This window comes from Oncorhynchus tshawytscha, linkage group LG01 (assembly GCF_018296145.1).
Source record: "Oncorhynchus tshawytscha isolate Ot180627B linkage group LG01, Otsh_v2.0, whole genome shotgun sequence".
NCBI classification, from domain to species: domain Eukaryota; kingdom Metazoa; phylum Chordata; class Actinopteri; order Salmoniformes; family Salmonidae; genus Oncorhynchus; species Oncorhynchus tshawytscha.
In genome coordinates this window covers 51,118,103-51,138,268 of record NC_056429.1, presented here as the reverse complement: position 1 = coordinate 51,138,268, position 20,166 = coordinate 51,118,103, and the positions used below count along the sequence as shown (strand labels likewise).

The 20,166-nt window shown below is 40.8% G+C and overlaps 1 protein-coding gene across 1 annotated transcript in view; it reads right to left on the bottom strand.

Moving 5' to 3' along the window:
- Positions 1 to 3,013: 3,013 nt before the first annotated feature.
- Positions 3,014 to 20,166, bottom strand: part of LOC112249919 (brorin-like) — a 48,627-nt gene continuing 31,474 nt past the window's right edge. The window contains exon 4 of the mRNA XM_024419694.2: positions 3,014 to 3,860. Within this exon, the coding sequence (XP_024275462.1) occupies positions 3,718 to 3,860 (143 nt within the window). The 3' untranslated portion in view covers positions 3,014 to 3,717. The remainder of the gene's footprint in view (positions 3,861 to 20,166) is intronic.

Below are 20,166 nucleotides of genomic sequence, written 5' to 3'. Positions count from 1 at the left end.
TTTGGAAGTGAATCTTACATTTTCTTTCATTGCTAACTTGGAGAGAGAGTGACAAAGACAGATGAAGGGAGGGGAGAGAGAGACAGACGGAGACAGACGGAAGGGAGGGGAGAGAGAAGCTGCGAGATAGTCTGTAAAGCATCTACAGATGGACTATCCAAACAAAGTAAAGAGATCAACATCTAAATGGAGACTGGAGTAGGCACAGTGCACACCAGCAAGTGTAACCTATTGTATACAGGAAAAGAGGGAAAGAAGAGCATTCATTTCACACAAGTACATTCCCAATCCATAAATCTTGAGAGTGAATTGAGATGTGATTGGAAAGGGAGCGGAAGCGTATGGGAACAGGGGTAGATGAGGAGAGACAGAAACGGATGTGTGGCACTGCTCCCCTGCTGCTTGAGCGGAGCTTGTCATGTAAATGCACACATTTGGGCTTATTTACCTCGATCCTGCAGGGCTGGCTCACAGGCACGTCTCACTGCTGGAGGCACACTACCGTTGTCTGGCAACCCTGGATCAAAGAGCGCTGCTGTGTGGCTTGCTCATTAGGGACCGGGGCACCGAGAGCCAAGCTGAAGAGCAGACCCTCTCCGACAAAACATCACCACATCTGTCCATTTGCCTCCTTTTCATCATGCACTGTTCTGTGCTGTTACGTTGTAAAACCATAATGGGATTAGGCTAAATTCTTCCACCAGTATTAAGAAGGGTAATTGTCCAAAAGTAGTCTGTAGTAGAGTCAGACATAAACTCAGCAAAAAAAGAAACGTCCCTTTTTCAGGACCCTGACTTTCAAAGATAAATCGTAAAAATCCAAATAACTTCACAGATCTTCATTGTAAAGGGTTTAAACACTGTTTCCCATGCTTGTTCAATGACCCATAAACAATTAATGAACATGCACCTGTGGAAGAGTCGTTAAGACACTAACAGCTCACAGACGGTAGGCAATTAAGGTCACAGTTATGAAAACGTAGGACACTAAAAGAGGCCTTTCTACTGACTCTGAAAAACACCAAAAGAAAGATGCCCAGGGTCCCTGCTCATCTGTGTGAACGTGCCTTAGGCATGCTGCAAGGAGGCATGAGGACTGCAGATGTGGCCAGGGCAGTAAACTGCAATGACCGTACTGTGAGACGACTAAGACAGCGCTACAGGGAGACAAGATGGACAGCTGATCGTCCTTGCAGTGGAAGACCATGTGTAACAACACCTGCACAGGATCGGTACATCCGAACATCACACCTGCAGGACAGGTGCAGAATGGCAACAACAACTGCCTGAGTTACACCAGGAATGCACAATCCCTCCATCAGTGCTCAGACTGTCCGCAATAGGCTGAGAGAGGCTGGACTGAGGGCTTTTAGGCCTGTTGTAAGGTAGGTCCACACCAGACATCACAGGCAACAACGTCACCTTTGGGCACAAACCCACCGTCGCTGGACCAGACAGGACTGGTAAAAAGTGCTCTTCTCTGACGAGTCATGGTTTTTTCCATTTATTGTCGAAGGAATGAGCATTACACCGAGGCGGTGTGTCACAGCATCATCAGACTGAGCTTGTTGTCTATGCAAGCAATCTCGACGCTGTGCATTACAGGGAAGACATCTTCCTCCCTCATGTGGTACTCTTCCTGCAGGCTCATCCTGACATGACACTCCAGCATGACAATGCCACCAGCCATACTTCTCGTTTTGTGCGTGATTTCCTGCAAGACAGAAATGTCAGTGTTCTGCCATGGCCAGCGAAGAGCCCGGATCTCAATCCCATTGAGCACATCTGGGACCTGTTGGATCGTGGGTGAGGGCTATAGGGCCAGTCCCCCCAGAAATGTCCGGGAACTTGCAGGTGCCTTGGTGGAAGAGTGGCGTAACATCTCACAGCAAGAACTGGCAAATTTGGTGCAGTCCATGAGGAGATGCACTGCAGTACTTAATGCAGCTGGTGGCCACACCAGATACTGACTGCTACTTTTGATTTTGACCCCCTCTTTGTTCAGGGACACATTTTTCCATTTCTGTTAGTCACACGTCTGTGGAACTTGTTCAGTTTATGTCTCAGTTGTTGAATCTTGTTATTTCATACAGCTATTTACACATGTTAAGTTGGCTGAAAATAAACGCAGATGACAGTAAGAGGACGTTTATTTTTTGCTGAGTTTAGATGTATAAACATCTGGTACTACTGCAACAGATCACACTGTGAGTGAAAATGGTCCAATACAAAAACACAGCTCAACACTAAATCCACCATTACAGATTGTGTCTCCAACCCTGGAGCTGGTTTTAGTACTTCATCATATAGTGCATTCGGAAAGTAATCAGACCCCTTTTCCACATTTTGTTACATTACAGCCTTATTTTTAAAAATCCCTCAATCCACACACAATACCCCATACTGATGAAGCAAAAACAGGTTTTTAGAATAAGGCTGTATGTTACAAAATGTGGGAAAAGGGAAGGTGTCTGAATACTTTCCAAATGCACTGTATCATGACATTGTACTGTATTTTCATCCTTAGCCTACCTGTAATGATTAAAGACAACCTTTTCTCTTCCCTAAATATTAATTCCGACTTACATATTCCCAGTAAGCAAACCTTTTACAGCTGGGAAAGAGAGCAGGAAGTGGGGATCAACGTAATTAGAGCCCAGTCTCCTCCTTATTAATTCAGTTAAAAATAACACGATTCCAGCTTATGTCCTTAGGCAGATTTTATGGAAATTCAAGATTTTCAGTTACCATTGGACCTCTATTGTAATGCAGATAGCGGTTGCATATTAATTGGCACAATTGTTTAATAATTTCTTCTATGTTCTCTTGACAGTCTATGAAATATTAGCCATCAGCTCTTGCATCAAGCATATAAAAACAGTCTTGTGAGCTAACAGTTGCAAAAATGAAATATCTAAATCAACATGAATCAATAGGATGTGTGCTGCGACATCTAAAAACTGTATTTGGTTCAAGGAATTGATATTACCATACAGGCGCCTACAGTGCACAGGTTGCTGTTTATTTTAAACATGAATACATAATAGAGAACTGCTTACAAAATGCACATAAAATCAAAACACATCAAAATGGCAAGAAAAGAGAGCTAAATCTTTAAACAGTCAAGTAACTTCTTACATTTCTTCAACAAGTAATTTTCAAAATTACATAATGTTGTCATATTGAAACCTTACCAATTGGTTAACCTCAGGTAATGACACTTGCCTGTCTGTAGGCTATGGTTTCTACCTTTATAAAACACAGACAGCTGTACAGTAAGGATTCTATACATTCCATGATGTTTATTTGATCTCTAACCCAATACATAGCAGCTTAATAAAATACAGTGCCTATAAAAAATATATTTTGGCTAGTTTATAGTTTTTCTACTGTATATCTCCATAAATAATTCAGTACATAGATAAATAGATATTCTGTATGTGGATTACAAATCTTCATACAAAGCTTGATTTAATAATCCATGTGGTTATAAATGCAGAAATCATACGGTCTGGAGGGTGACCCTGACCTCAGGTTTAGACTGAGTGAAGGCTGCGTTGAGTTAGCCTGGTCAAACCAGAATGAACACTGCGCTCACTTTGGTTTAGTCAGGCTAGCATTGAGTTGCGTACTTACTGGCAATTATCACGGTGGGAGCACCAATTGCCCCATAACCCCTGCCCCCATGCCCACTTCCAGTGCCAGTCTCTAGTTCTGCTAGCATTCATTCTTGCTGCAGGTGGCCTGACGCTCAATCTGCCACGTGCCCTCCTCATACGTGCAGTAACAGATTGAACACTCATCAATCTTCACCTCACGTCCAGCTGGAATCACTTGTGTGTCTGCATAACAGTTTGGCCCTGGCAAAAGAGGAATTGAATAAACTGTTAAATTGGTCTCAGTCAATCTCATGATCTTGTATACAGTCAATCCAAGACCTGAAAAAATGTTTAGTGGGATTGTGGTTGGAGTGGATGGAATGGCAAACACAGTAGGGCCATTCCACCCACGATCCCACAGAGCTGTTTTTTGTTTGGTTAAAGGGAAAACATGCCTTAATTCCTTGCCCTTCATTGGATTGTCTCTCTGATGAAAGATAATGTTACTGATGCACAAATGACCATTAACCAAAAATATTTACTAATAGTTGAGGGATTATCCAAACAAAACCATTTCAACATCATGAGTATATCAACCAAGATACCATACAACACACTGTACAACTTTGTAAAACACAGATATCCAATGGATAATACAGGAAAAGGAGAGCCGAACAGGCCCGAATTAACATTGAAGGAGCTGCAGTGGAGCAGGTTCACGGTCCAAACACACCAAGACAGTCGTGAAGAGGGCGCGACAACACCTTTTCCCCCTCAGGAGACTGAAAAGATTTGGCATGATCCCCAAATACACAAAAAGTTCTACAGCTGCACCATCGAGAGCTTCCTGACCGGTTGCATCACCGCCTGGTATGGCAACTGCTTGGCATCCGACCATAAGGCGCTAAGGAGGGTAAAGCGTACAGCCCAGTATATCACTGGGGCCAAGCTTCCTTATCATCCAGGACCTACACTACCATTCAAAAGTTTGGAGTCACTTAGAAATTATTGTTTTTGAAAGAAAAGCACATTTTTGTCCATTAAAATAACATCAAATTGATCCAAAATATAGTGTAGACATTGTTAATGTTGTAAATGACTATCGTAGCTGGAAAAGGCATAGAGGCCCATTATCAGCAACCATCACTCCTGTGTTCCAATGGCACGTTGTGTTTGCTAATCCCAGTTGATCAATTTAAAAGGCTAATTGATCATTAGAAAACCCTTTTGCAATTAGGTTAGCACAGCTGAAAACTGTTTTTCTGATTAAAGAAGCAATAAAACTGTCCGTCTTTAGACGAGTTGAGTATCTGGAGCATCAGCATTTGTGGGTTCTATTACAGGCTCAAAATAGCCAGAAACAAAGTACTTTCTTCTGAAACTCGTCAGTCTATTCTTGTTCTGAGAAATGAAGGCTATTCTATGTGAGAAATTGCCAATAAGCTGAAGTTCGTGTACAACGCTATGTACTACTCCCTTCACAGAACAGCACAAACTGTCTCTAACCAGAATAGAAAGAGGAGTGGCAGGCCCCGGTGCACAACTGAGCAAGAGGACAAGTACATTAGTGCCTAGTTTGAGAAACAGATGCCTGACAAGTGTCAACTGGCAGCTTCATCAAATAGTACCAATAAAAAGAAAATATTAAGATGGGCAAAAGAACAGACACTGGACAGAGGAACTCTGCCTAGAAGGCCAGCATCCCGGAGTCGCCTCTTCACTGTGCAATGCCTTGACTTTGTGAAAATTGTAAGTGAAAGTGTTTGAAGAGGAGAAGCCTTTGGAGCAGTGATGTTTCTATGGTATGAATCATTTATCTATCAAAAACAAGGACATTTCTAAGTGACCCCAAACTTTTGAACAGAAGTGTATATACTAGGAGGTGTCAGAGGAAGGCCCAACATTTTTTCAAAGACTCCAGTCACCTAAGTCATAGACTGTTCTCTCTGCTACCACATGGCAAGAGGTACCGTAGAGCCAAGTCTAGGTCCAAAAAGCTCCTTAACAGCTTCTTCCCCCAAGCAAAATAATGCTTAACAATTAAATCACATGGCACCCAGGACTACAGTGCCTTGCAAAAGTATTCACCCCCTTGGCATTTTTCCTATTTTGTTGCATTACAAACACAAAAGAGTCCAAATTAGTGAGGTGAAATGATAAAAATAACTTGTTTCAAAAAATATTACAATGTTAAAAGATGGAAACGTGGCGCATGCATATCTATTCACCCCTTTGCTATGAAGCCCCTAAATAAGATCTGGTGCAACCAATTACCTTCAGAAGTCACATAATTAGCTAAATAAAGTCAACCTGTGTGCACTCTAAGTGTCACATGATCTGTTACATGATCTCAGTATATATACACCTGTTCTGAAAGGCTCCAGAGTCTGCAACACCACTCAGCAAGGTGCACCACCAAGCAAGCGGCACTATGTAGACCAAGGAGCTCTCCAAACAGGTCAGGGACAAAGTTGTGGAGAAGTACAGATCAGGGTTGGCTTATTAAAACATCTCCAAAACTTTGAACATCCCACGGAGCACCATTAAATCCATTATCAAAAAATGGAAAGAATATGGCACCACAACAAACCTGCCAAGAACAAACCTGCCCAACAAAACTCAAGGACCAGGCAAAGAGGGAATTAATCAGAGAGGCAACAAAGAAACCAAAGATAACCCTGAAGGAGCCGCAAAGCTCCACAGCGGAGATTAGAGTATCTGTCCATAGGACCACTGTCACGTTCGTTGAAATGATGGGACCAAGGCACAGCGTGAATAGAGTTCCACATATTTTTTATCAACTGAAACTCATCGAAAACAAACAACCAAACGAAACGTGAAGCTACTAGTGTGCACACAGGCACCTAACCGTAGACAAGATCCCACACCAGAGAGTGGAAAACAGGGCTGCCTAAATATGATCCACAATCAGAGACAATGATAAACAGCTGTCTCTGATTGGGAACCATATCAGGCCAACATAGAAATACAAAAACCCCTAGACCTACAAAACCCTTTACATACAAAACCCTAGACATACAACACTAGAGTACCCACCCTAGTCACACCCTGACCTAACCAAAATATATAGAAAACAGAGATATCTAAGGTCAGGGTGTGACAACCACTTTAAGCCGTACACTCCACAGAGCTGGGCTTTACGTAAGAGTGGCCAGAAAAAAATAAGCAAACATGTTTGGTGTTTGCCAAAAGGCATGTGGGAGACTCTGGTCAGATGAGACTAAAATTGAGCTTATTGGCCATCAACGAAAACGCTATGTCTAGCGCAAACCCAACACCCCTCATCGCCCCGAGAACAGCATCCATTTTCCAGCGGCAGGGACTGGGAAACTGGTCAGAATTGAAGGAATGATGGATGGCGCTAAATACAGGGAAATTCTTGAGGGAAACATGTTTCAGTCTTCCAGAGATTTGAGACTGGGACAGAGGTTCACCTTCCAGCAGGACAATGACCTTAAGCAACACTTGAGTGGATTAAGGGGAAACATTAAAATGTCTTAGAATAGCCTAGTCAAAGCCCAGACCTCAATCCAATTGAGAATATGTGGTATGACTTAAAGATTGCTGTACACCAGCGGAACCCATCCAACTTGAAGGAGCTGGAGCAGTTTTGCCTTGAAGATTGGGCAAAAATCCCAGTGGCTAGATGTGCCAAGCTCATAGAGACATACTCCAAGAGACTTGCAGCTATAATTGCTGCAAAAGGTGGCTCTACAAAGTGTTGACTTTGGGGGGGTGAATAGTTATGCACGCTCAAGTTCTTTTTTCTTGTCTTATTTCTTGTTTGTTTCACAATACAAATATGCTGCATCTTCAAAGCGGTAGGCATGTTGGGTAAATCAAATGATACAAACCCACCAAAAATCTATTTTAATTCCAGGTTGTAAGGCAACAAAATAGGAAAAATGCCAAGGGGGGTGAATACTTTCGCAAACCACTGTATTTACATTGACCCCCCCTGTGTATAGCCTCGTTATTGCTATTTTATTGTGTTACTTTTCATTTTATTTTTTACTTTAGTTGATTTCATAAATATTTTCTTAACTCTATTTCTTGAACTGCATTGTTGGTTAAGGGCTTGTTGTAAGTAAGCATTTCATGGTAAGGTTGTTTTCGGCCCATGTGACAAATAAAACATTGATTTGATAAATGATGCAGTTGCAATGAAAAGTACAATCTCTGTTCATCAATCTTCAGTTACACATAACCTACATTATAACCTACTTAGCTCTGGTTCTCAATGTGAAACATTAGCCATTGTCTCGAAAAACCCCATCTGTCTTCCCCAACTGGCGAAAAAGATATTCACATAAATCACCCCTTCAAGCAGCATAGACCCAAATACCCACTCCTGGAGCTGCAGCCACAACATGCCATACAGCTGCAGGGAATGGTTTCTTCTTTAACATGGGCTTGAGCAACACTATTCTAGTATTAAGATGCCGCTGCCACTGATAAATGGCAAGTCTTTCAGCTGAAGCAAAGGAATCTTCACTGGACAGAAATACTAAGGAAAAGCATGCTGGTGCATCAATCAATAATGAACAGTTTGTTGAGGCTGTAAAAATGTGAGCACTCACACATTTATAACTCTTCAAATGGAAACTGAAGAAACACTCCCTGAATAACAACTCACCACATGTCCCTGTCTGCTGTCGCAATTGATTCATTAATAATAATAAGCAAAATATTGCCTCAAGGATAGTCCGTCACAATTATTGAGACACACTTCTGAATGAACAAACTGGCATATAATCATATGTTTGACACTATAAAGAGGTAGACTGCACCCCAATACAAATCAGACGAAATGTTATTATGCAGCCAAGACTTAAGCAACGGCCGGTCATCAATTTGTGCACAGAATGATTAGCATGACACTCATTGCTATAATTTATGCACCCATTCTGTGCTTCGCTGTGCTTACTCATTGCTGTCACCCTTTCTTTTTGCTTAGCACTTGAACACCCACCTTTTAGTCACAGTGGCTTCATTAACACGTCTCTCATCTCTGACAGTAGATCGTGTTTTTATCCGAACACATTAAAAAGGGACTCAAAAGAGCATTATCCACCATTAATAACCTCCAGCATCAGAATGTATCAGAAAACACAAATGGATTGGTGTAATATGTGCTTGTGTAATATGCAGGTACTGAAAACTTGTCCCAATATGTCACTAAGCAGGTGGACTGAGTGTGAAAGGAACAGCCATTACCAGATGAGAGAAATCAGGGACACCTTAATGCTCCACTTTTCTGGCTCTGCGAGCTGAGGTAAGGGAAATAGCAGAATAGACAAAAATCACTTCCCCGTAATGCAGTTCCTTAGTACATATGCATTATGAATGCAGCAAAATGCCTTGGCTTTGTGAAAATGGTAAGTGAAAGTGTTTGAAGGGGAGAAGCCTTTGGAGCAGTGATTTTTCTATGGTATGAATCATTTACTTCCCAACATGTTGCAATAGAATAAGTGTGTAGTCTTGAATATGTGCTGTCACATGTTAAAAGTCCTCTTTTTATTCTAGTCTAGTAAAAGGCATAAGCTGACGCACACCCAAAAATGTTTGTTTTTTAGAGGTGCTGACTAACGGAGAGTAAACTATGAGAATAATTAGAGTGTGTGACTTTGTTTCTTTCTTTTTATCTTATTATTCCGGAACGATGCTGTAAGACAGCAGAAGGTTTTATCTTGTGAAGCGACAGGGTATATTAGGTTTTAGTGTTGATCTAGAAGTAGAGCGTTTTCCATTCTTGTTTATCTCACAAGCTGTCACTAGCTAGGTTTCCATCCAATTGGCTACAGATTTTAATGTGAATATTCTAAAATCCGTATGGAAACAGTGGTGGAAAAAGTCCTCAATTGTCATACATGAGTAAAAGTAAAGATACCTTAATAGAAAATGACTCAAGTAAGTCACACAGTAAAATTCTACTTGAGTAAAAGTCAAAGTATTTGGTTTAAAATATACTTAAGTATCAAAAGTAAATGTAATTGCTAAAATATACTTAAGTATCAAAAGTAAAATTATAAATCATTTCAAATTCCTTACATTAAGCAAACCAGACAGCACCACTTTTTCGTTTTTAAAATTATTTACGGATAGCCACGGGGACACTCCAACATTCAAACATAATTTACAAAAAAAGCATGTGTGTTTAGTGAGTCCGCCAGATCGGATGCAGTAGGGATGACCAGGGATGTTCTGTTGATAAGTGCGTGAATTGGACAATTTTCTTGTCCTACTAAGCATTCAAAATGTAACAAGTACTTTTGGGTGTCAAGGAAAACGTATGGAGTAAAAAGTACAATATTTTCTTAAGGAATGTAGTGAAGTAAAAGTAAAATTTGTCAAAAACATAAATAGTAAAGTAAAGTAGATGCCCCCAAAAAACTTTTAAGTAGTACTTTAAAGTGTTTTTACTGAGGTTCTTTACACCAGTGCATAAAAACAATATGCCTATTTTCCCACCCGAGATGTGTTTCCATCAAATTGACTGTGTAATGAAATAGTGCACATACCAACAAAAAAAAGATTAAATTCCTATGTACCAAAAAAAAGGTTTAATGGGTTTTGAACTTTACTAGTGGTTTTGTCATGAAACACAAAACCATCAATGCTGAGCGATTACTAGTGCTAAGCGATTAGTGTCAGTTTGGGTTCTGATCTATTATTAAAAAATGATCACGGTTTTCAGTTTCTAAATGAAATGCAATGTATTATGTGGGTTGAATGTTGTAACCAGACAGAATAAAGAAATGTATAAAAGTCTCATGATGGTAGACTGCCCATTACTGCTTTTCACTTAACCATAATTTGTTCACATTACTTTCCTTTAATAAAATATTTCAATTGTTGCATATGCTGTCTGACAAAAATCACTATTTTAGTAGTTCTTCAAAGTAAATAAGGCATACTTTTATGAATGCTGAATACCAACTATCAATCACTTAGATCATGCATTTTCAGGTAGAGATACCTCGTGAAGCAATTGTTCTCTATCCTTCTTGATAATGCATTCCTCTGTCACTTCTCTCTGTGTCTGCCCGACTAACCAGCAGGCATAAAATAAACAACCACAGACCGAACAAGTAGGCACAGAATGATTATGTACATGTACTTTCCTCACATAGAAAGGTTGGATGGAAATCTGGTTACTAGCTAGGTTGCCATCCATGTGGCGACAGATGTGTACATGCGAATATTCAAAAAATCTGCATAAAAACACTGCACATTTTCCCATAAGAGGGGTGTTTCCATCAAACTGACTTGTTGGGGATAAAAGGCTGTGCAAATAAAAATGACTCTACTGATGGTTTTGTCTGTAACAATGTTGCGTTATAAAGTGATTGTGCTCATTCTGATCTTTGGCAAGCGCACTCTAGCTAAATCAAAAGTGCTTGAAATTAACATTAAAATATTTCCAGCGTAATAGGTCTTGCAAGTGAACTGATTTGTGCACACTGTAGACTTGCCCTAATAAAGTCTGTTTACACAGATAAAAAGTCTTCTTTTTTTTTAGATACTTTAGGATGATTTGGACAAAAATTTTAAAAGAAGGACATATTAAAACCTCATCATAGTGGGAATATTAACAGTGAGATGTGCAATGCCATTCTGTTTCAACATTTGATTTATTTAGTGCTGAGAGAGATGGCGCGGGAGGGGAAGGCTGCCGTTTTACGGGTTCCTAACATATAAAAAATAAAATAAGATTGTATTTGTCACATGCGCCGACTACAACAGGTATTACAACGAAATGCTTTACTCACAAGCCCTTAACCAACAATGCAGTTTTAAGAAAAATATATTTAAAAAAGCATTAACAGTAACAAATAATTAAAGAGCAGAAGTAAAATAACAATAGCGAGGCTATATAGAGGGGGTACAGGTACAGAGTCAATGTGCGGAGGCACAGGTTAGTCAAGGAAATTGAGGTAATATGGACATGTAGGTAGAGTTATTAAAGTGACTATGCATAGACAATAACAGAGAATAGCAGCAGCGTAAAAGAAAGGGGCAGGGGGCAATGCAAATAGTCTGGGTAGATGGTTAGGAGTCTTATGGCTTGGGGGGTAGAAGCTGTTCAGAAGCCTCTTGGACCTAGACTTGGCACTCCGGTACCGCTTGCAGTGTGGTAGTAGAGAGAACAGTCTATGACTAGGGTGGCTGGAGTCTTTGACAATTTTTAGGGCCTTCCTCTGACATTCCTCTGGTACAGAGGTCCTGGATGGCAGGAAGCTTGGCCCCAGTGGTGTACTGGGCCGTACGTACTTCCCTCTGTAGTGCCTTGCAGTTGGAGGCCGAGCAGTTGCCATACCAAGCAGTGATGCAACCAGTCAGGTTGCATGTTCTCGATGGTGCAGCTGTAGAACCTCTTGAGGATCTGAGGACGCATGCCAAATCTTCTGAAGGGGAATAGGTTTTGTTGTGCCCTCTTCACGACATGTCTTGGTGTGCTTGGACCATGTTAATTTGTTGGTGAAATAGACACCAAGGAACTTGAAGCTCTCAACCCCGTTTTTAATTTACAGTGTACAACCCGACAGCTGTATGTTATTCATGTCATTGTTCAGCCACAACTCATAAGATATTACAGCTTTTAATGTCCCGTTGGTAGTTTAATGTTGATCGTAGGTCATTGATTTTATTTTCCAATGATTGCACGTTGGTCAATAGGATGGATGGCAGTGGGGGTTTACTCGCTCGCCTACGAATTTTCAGAAGGCAGCCCGACCTCCGCCTCCTTTTTCTACATCTTTTCTTCATGCAAATGACAGGGACTTGGGCCTGTTCCCGGGAAAGCAGTATATCCTTCACGTCGGACTCTTCTTCCAGTTTGAGGTGAGTAATCGCTGTTCTGATGTCCAGAAGTTATTTTTGGTCATAAGAGACGGTAGCAGTAACATTATGTACAAAATATATGTATATTTTTTTAAGTTACAAACAATGCAAAAAAACAAAGAAAATAGCACAACCTTGTGCAATCTGCCCAGTGACGTGATCTTCCCAGTGACGCAAACCTACCAGATGGGCTAAATGCCTTTCATGCTCGCTTCGAGGCAAGCAACACTGAAGCATGCATGAGAGCACCAGCTGTTCCGGACGACTGTGCAATCACGCTCTCCGTAGCTGATGTGAGTAAGACTTTTAAACAGGTCAACATTCACAAGGCCGCGGGGACAGATGATTACCAGGACGTGTCTTCACTGACACTTGCACGTTTCAAGCAGACCACCATAGTCCTTGTGCCCAAGACAGAGAAGGTAACCTGCCTAAATGACGACCGCCCTGTAGCACTCACGTCTGTAGCCATGAAGTGCTTTGAAAGGCAGGTCATGGCTCACATCAGCACCAGGTGACTAAATCTCAATTGCATAATTTGCAAATAAATTCATTAAAAATCCTACAATGTGATTTTCTGGATTTTTGTTTTTCATTTTGTCTGTCATAGTTGAAGTGTACCTATGATGAAAATTACAGGCATCTCTCATCTTTTTAAGTGGGAGAACTTGCACAATTGGTGGCTGACTAAATACTTTTTTGCCCCACTGTATCTTCAAGGCCTGACATTTTATAAATGCTTTTGAATATATTTTTGCAGCATCTCTAAACCTATTCCATTAATATTTTTACCTCATTTTAAATGAGAGTTCCTGTTCCCCCTGACGACTAGGCTTCCCCTGACGACCAGGTTTCATCATGTTTCGCTGTTTGAAGTGGTTTTGGCTCTGGTTCAGTTTATTTCCGTAAAAAAACTACTTTTTCAAGGCAACTTTAGTTAAGTAAACTATAATTTTCTTAAGGGTAGCTTAACTTCTTCCATTGGGAAGTAATTGGTAGCTTGGTAAACTATATTTTCTAAATGTAAATGTAGCTTCCCCAACACTGATTGAAAGTTAGTCAAGTCAACTACCGGATTGACTTTCTTCTTCATGCCTTCTTGGAGAGTGCAGGGAACTGAAAATGTACAGAAGTGAAGCTGAAGTTCCTCAGCATGCTTTTTATGTATTGTGTTGACAGGTATAATTTGGTTGTGTGTACAAAATATGGAAATGGAATCTTTAGAACTACCGAGACTTACATATTTAGTTTTGTGATCTACATCTGTCAATATTAGTTACTATGCTGTTACTAAGCAGTAATGCATTAAGGCAGTGTTATGTTACAACACCTAATAGACAGACACCTAATGGTCCTAAGTGGTATTGCACGAGATGTTTTAATGAACGACACACTTCTTGTCTCCTGCCTGGGGATATTCTCAACAACACAAATATTACAGTGGCGATGAGGTGATCAAACTTCACAAACGGACATTGCTTGAAGGGAAGAATATCGCGTGAGTAATGAAACTCGAAAATATGATGGCAATGGCAATGGTTTTTACCACCAGTAGAAGACTGCTATAAAGCTAGCTAAGCATTACTAAATAGCACAGTGATAGGAAGCTGCTAATAGTGATCCTATTGGAGTCCAGAAAATCGACACTGGTGGGGAAAGTAAGAACTGGCATTGAATCCATTGGAAAAAAAGGTGATCTCAGTGGAGAATATGTATTCTGATAAAGGGGGAAATATTTTTAACAAAAAAAATAGGCATACGAAAAAAATAGGCATGATTACAAATGTGTGCAGAGAATGAAGAAATTGCAAAAACTTGAAGAATTAGATGAACATTCTGAAACTTAAGGAATACAAGTGAATGTAGAAACAGAACAAATAGCTATGAAAATGGCAACCATTGGTCAAGTACCAGAGTTTGAAGCTACAAAAGAGGATTTTGATTACTATTTAGAGTGCTTTGAGCGTTGGCTGGCTGCAAATGAACTCAAAAGATTTTAAAAAGCAGACGTGTTTCTCAATGTTTTGGAGTGAGAATTAAACGCAGACAATTACGTGAGTTTCTCCAGGTATCTCAGATACAAGATCAAAGCACAAGGATTGCACCAAACCGACAGCAACAGCAACCACGAATGTATCAGAGCGGAGAGAATTGTTGGGGTTCCTACTACAGACGTAGGATCTTAATTTGATCACCCTGCAATGTAGGAAATGTAAAACTTCTATAGTGTATTTGAGATTTAAAAAGGCATCTGAAGTTTGTAATTTCCACTTAGAAATTTCAGACTAGATTTTTTCGTTACGAAAAATGTATTATCCCCTACAAAAACGTATCCACACTGTTGCATCAACTTCACCAACTGCTGCAGGCCAACAAAGTGGAAATGTTTTTCGCAATTAGAAGAAGCATTCAAAACTTGCGAACAGCATCTTTCGAAAGAGCAAGCGGCTTGACCACTACGACACAGAGACGAAGCGGAGGCTCGCGTGTGATGCATCTTCATAAGGAGTAGGAGCCGTCATCTCAGATATTTTATCATCGGGTGAAGAACACCCCCATCGCATTTGCATCACAGTGTCACGTTCTGACCTTAGTTCTTTCTGTTATGTCTTTGTTTTATATGTTGTGTTCTATATGTTCTATGTTGTGTTTTGTGTTTGGCCTGGTATGGTTCTCAATCAGAAGCAGGTGTCGTTAGTTGTTTCGTTTCGTTTCCCCTTTGTTATTTCGTTTAGTGTTCTCGGCTTAATAAATATATGATGACAACTTACCACGCTGCGCTTTGGTCCTCACCTCATTCCAACGACGACAGTGACACACAGACTGTCACCAAGTGAGAAAAATTCAGCTCAAATTCAGAAGGAAACCCTGAGCATAATATTTGGAGTGCAGAACTTTCACAAATACCTCTACGGAAGGAACTTCCAATTGCTGACAGATCACAAGCCTCTGTTGGCCATCCTTGGACCAAAATCAGCCATACCAACCATGGCTGTACTTCGAATGCAACTTTGGGCTCTGATACGGCTAGCCACGACCACGAGATCGAGTACAGACGATCCAGTGATCACGCAAATGCAGATGCACTATCAAGGCTACCATGCAAAAGTGACACCGCCATTGAAGTAATGGAGCAGTCTTCCAGATCTCTCTCATCGACAAACTGCATATATCTCCTTCAGACAGGGCAAAGGAAACCAAGAAAGACCCAGTGCTTTCAAAAGTCTTGGACTTAACATAGGTGGGCGGGCCAACATTTGTAAGCGACAATAGCCTTTGTCCATTCAACAATAACAAATATCAGTTATCTACAAATCAAGGCTGTGTTCTGTGGGGATCAAGGGTGGTGTTAACCTCCCAAGTTCTGGAGGAGACTGCTGTCTGACGTGTATGAGGGACTTCCAGGGGTCACTCAAATTAAAGCACTTGCCCGCAGTTATCTGGAACCACTTCTAAATGTTTTGCAAAACAACGGATTAAGGGACATCCTGCTACCACCTTACCATCCTGCATCAAAAGGAGCAGCGGAGAGCAGTGCAAACCTTTAAGAAGGACTAGACTCAAGGTTCAGTCTGTGCCCACCCACCAAAGGCTTGCCCATTTGCTGTTCATTTACTGGCACACACCACACACACAGGAATAACGGAATGTACACCAGCTGAACTGTTTCTGAAACGCCAACCACATACCCACCTGACACTGTTGAAACCAGAGTTGTCCAACACTGTGGCTAAGCACCAGATACAGCAGAAGAAAGCTCATGACAGACTCAGACTGTCAGAGAATTCAAAGAGGGAGATGATAAGGGTGATGGTACATGATTTCAGACACCCCAAGAAGGTGTGATCCTTCGACGCATAGCTCTTTTTACCTACCATGTCCAAGTTGATCAATGCCATGTCAACGTTTATGTGGATCATCTGCTACTGTCCAATGCCCCAGCAGAGACAACGACAACAACGACCCCCAGGACGATGGTCCTGACTGTGGACGTACAAAAGAGACAGAGCCTGACCTTCCACCCGAACCTGGCCTACCACTGGAAGCCCAGGAAGAGCGGAGGTATCCTTTTCAACAGCAAAGAGCACCTCGAAAGCTTGACCTTTGAGTTGAAAAATGAACAGTGAAATAACAAAGACTGATACGTTCTAAAGCAAAGTGAAAGAAAAAGGACATTACCTCTTTAGTTAATAGAGCACAAGTTCCTCCTTCAGGGCAGAATAATCCCCTGGACTTGTGCTGGGCTCTGATAAGTCTACTTCCACCCAGTAGTTGAGACATTTTAAATATGCATTGTTCAGGTATTGCATTAGAGTATTACCAAAATACTTACCTCATTCTTAGGAGTTAAAAGCTATGGCGCAGGAGCGCAGTATCTGTGATCTACGTCTGTCTATATTAGTTGCAATTATGTTACTAAGCAGTAATGCATTATAAAAGTGTTACGTTACGACACCTATTAGACAGTGCACATGCGCACTATGGTCCTAAGTGGTATTACACGAGATGTTTAACTAAACGACACGCTAACCTGTACTCCCGTCTCCTGCCTGGTGTTATTCTCCACAACACAAATATTACAAAATTGATTGTGCATGCATTCTGACATCTACTGTATCATTCCAGATTCTACTATATGGTAAACTAGGGCTGTCCCCAACTAAAAAGAATATTGGTCGACCGAAAGTTCTGTTATTTCGACCAATCATTTGCTCAAAATGTTATAGGTGTATTTTTCCATATATAGACACACCCTATGTGTTTTAATAAAATCAACTATGTGCATTGAGGTTGTCTGATGCTTTAAGTTTATGGTTTGATGCTTCAAGAGGGTGCCAGACATCTAGATAACCAGAAGAAATAAAATAACCTGACCCAACTATTCTCCTCCCCGCTCCTGCTGGCTTTCGCAGATTCTGCCATTACTCTCCTGAAGATGCCGGTAATAGGCTACACGAGGAGTCGGCAACCTTTCTCATATGGAATGCCAAGTTATCTTACCATTTCTACTGATCTGCATGTCAATTATGGTTTTCATATGCACATTTTCGTGAAACAGTTTAATTAAGTCTTCATATCTCAAAATCATTGTCATGTGGCTAATCAAAATTATATCCAAAGCTAAATGAAAATGATACAAACCTAAAAAGTAACTTCCACTGCCATTGCCAACTATGTAAAAATAGCCTACATAAAGCCAACAAATAAAAACATTGCAACCTGCAGGTAGAAAATATAATGAAAAAATAAATATCCTATAAATCGCATTGGCTACACATAGCCTGTCTGCAACAAACTTGATACATTGTATCAACTATTAACTTGGGTCTGGTCCAAAGCTTGCACTAGCAAACTTACAACATTGTATAAAATATTCTGGGCCCGCAGTTGCCCGCGCCAGTGAGCTCGGGGTAGACACAGCTTTAGGCTATTTGCGCAAGGAATAAGAAGCAGTGCTTGACTTGGGCAGGAGCTCACCGGAGCTGAGTAGCGGTACCTCAAATGTTCTACTGCTTGAGCTCCTGTTCCTCTTGTAGAATATTTGCTAAAAAATATTATGGAGCTCCTCCACCTAAATATAAAACAGTACCAGCACCCAAAATGAGTACCGGAACCTATTTCAGTCCAAGTCATGCACTGATAAGAAGCCTATTTTATGACGTTTCCACTAGATCAGAACACAACATTTTTTTCCTTTCACGCTGAGTGGATATCGAAAGGGAGAGAGCTGGAATGATTTTTCAAATACATTGAGAAACTATTGTAAATCTTAATGGATGTAAAAACAGACTTTGTTGTTTGCTGTTTGATGTGAAGGAAACATTAAATTGGAGAAGCTCCACAGGTCATTAGTGGTGGTGAGTTAAGGCCAATCAGAAATACTATCAGATCCCCAAATGGGCACATTCATATGCCTACATTTGTGCACAGGCCAGGTAGCCCATAGGCCTATTTTTATGCATGTGTGTCCTTACTCAACATTGAGTTCTCCAAACAAAAGACAATGACTAAATTGACAGAACTGGCAATGTGGTACAGAGCTCGATTTGGCCTCTGCATGCCTCGAGGCTCCGCAATGGATTAGTTCACTGAGATGGGCGCAAATATATATATTTGTTACTGCTCGACTAAAACAATCTCGGTCGACCAACAGCCCAACGACCAAACAATCGACTAATTGTATTTGAGCTGTTATATGAAACAAAATATAACGTGATGATTGTATCGTCACGACAGATTACCCTGGTTAAATGAACAGGTAAAGACCTGGTGGAACCTGTTTTAATTTCACAAAGGTGCCATGCCACAGATGTTCTTTGATATTCATGAACAACTGCCTGGAGTGGATGTTAGCAATACCGCTCACTTTCATCTCTCTCCCTGGCTCTTCCTCAAGTGTCTCTTTGCATACAGTGTGAACAACACATCTGAGACATGGTGCTCTCTAGCTGCTGATTATAACGGATTTGGCATGCCTGAAAAAGCCCAAATGACTGTGTCAATCTTCCCAAACCTTAGGTTTTTTACAACGGTAATACAATGCATACTTTCAAATGAATGATAGTAATGTAATGTGTGTGAAAATTAGATAAAAAGAATGACAGCATGAATGATGACAACTATTCTATGACCAACTTCTATTTCTCAGACTTTCTTCTAAAAACAATTCCTGTTGTACATGTCAGTAAGGAAAGGGTAAGAAAAAGGTATTTCCATGACGGCACAATCTTTTTTGTGTGAGGCTCCCACCCTGTCTACAGCATGATGGCCATTAGCAATGAGAGATGCTTTGATGTCATACTTCAGATGCACGGAGCTCTCAGGAGGTTGCAACAGCTGTTTCCGCCTTAAACAACATCTGCGTGTGAGCCTGTCACCTACAATACAATCAAAACTTGAGACTACCTGAGTCAAACTTATTGGAGAATGGGTGAGTTGTTGAATATTGGTAGATGTATAATCAACACTGAAGTGGATAAGGACATAAAGATCACATAGGGCTCTACTAAGGTGGTGCAAGTGCCAAACGCACATTAGTTGGCCATTTCAGCATGTAAAAACTGGCATTCTGGCATTTTCCAGCCCTTGAGCCAGGTTCAGCAATTCACTTGTCTAATAACAGCTCGCTTGTTGGGTGGGAGAGGTGGCAATATTTGAGGTGTGTGCTTAAAATTAAGCGCATATCGGAATTTTAAAGACCAACGAAAAGCAGGTCATAGCAGTAAGGCAGTTGGTAATGCCATGGATTTTGTGAGTGGAAGCGCAACCTATCCGGCCGCGATGCACAGTGCCTTTTATGCTCTTGGAACAAGAGAGGAGGTCTGTTTTGGTGCCAGTAACCCTTGCATTAATAAAGATAAAAAACTAATGTTTTTCTTTCGATTTAGTTTCATTAGATTTAAAACAAGCATAACCTCCCCTCAATGAAGCCACATTTTTTTGTTCTGCCTAATGCGTTCGCCAATTAATCAAGCCTATCAATAAAGGGTTTGGCTCGTGTGACTGGTTTGAAATCAATCTTAACAACAAACAACAAAGCTTTATTAAAAGATCAAGTTTGGGAGCAGTAAAACAGTGAGCGGACATCCCCTTTTTATATATGTATTAGAGGCTGACATTTTGGGCAGCTTCCATTTTGAACATGTGTAAAACCCCCTTCATGTAAGCTATACAGTGCATTCGAAAAGTATTCAGATCCCTT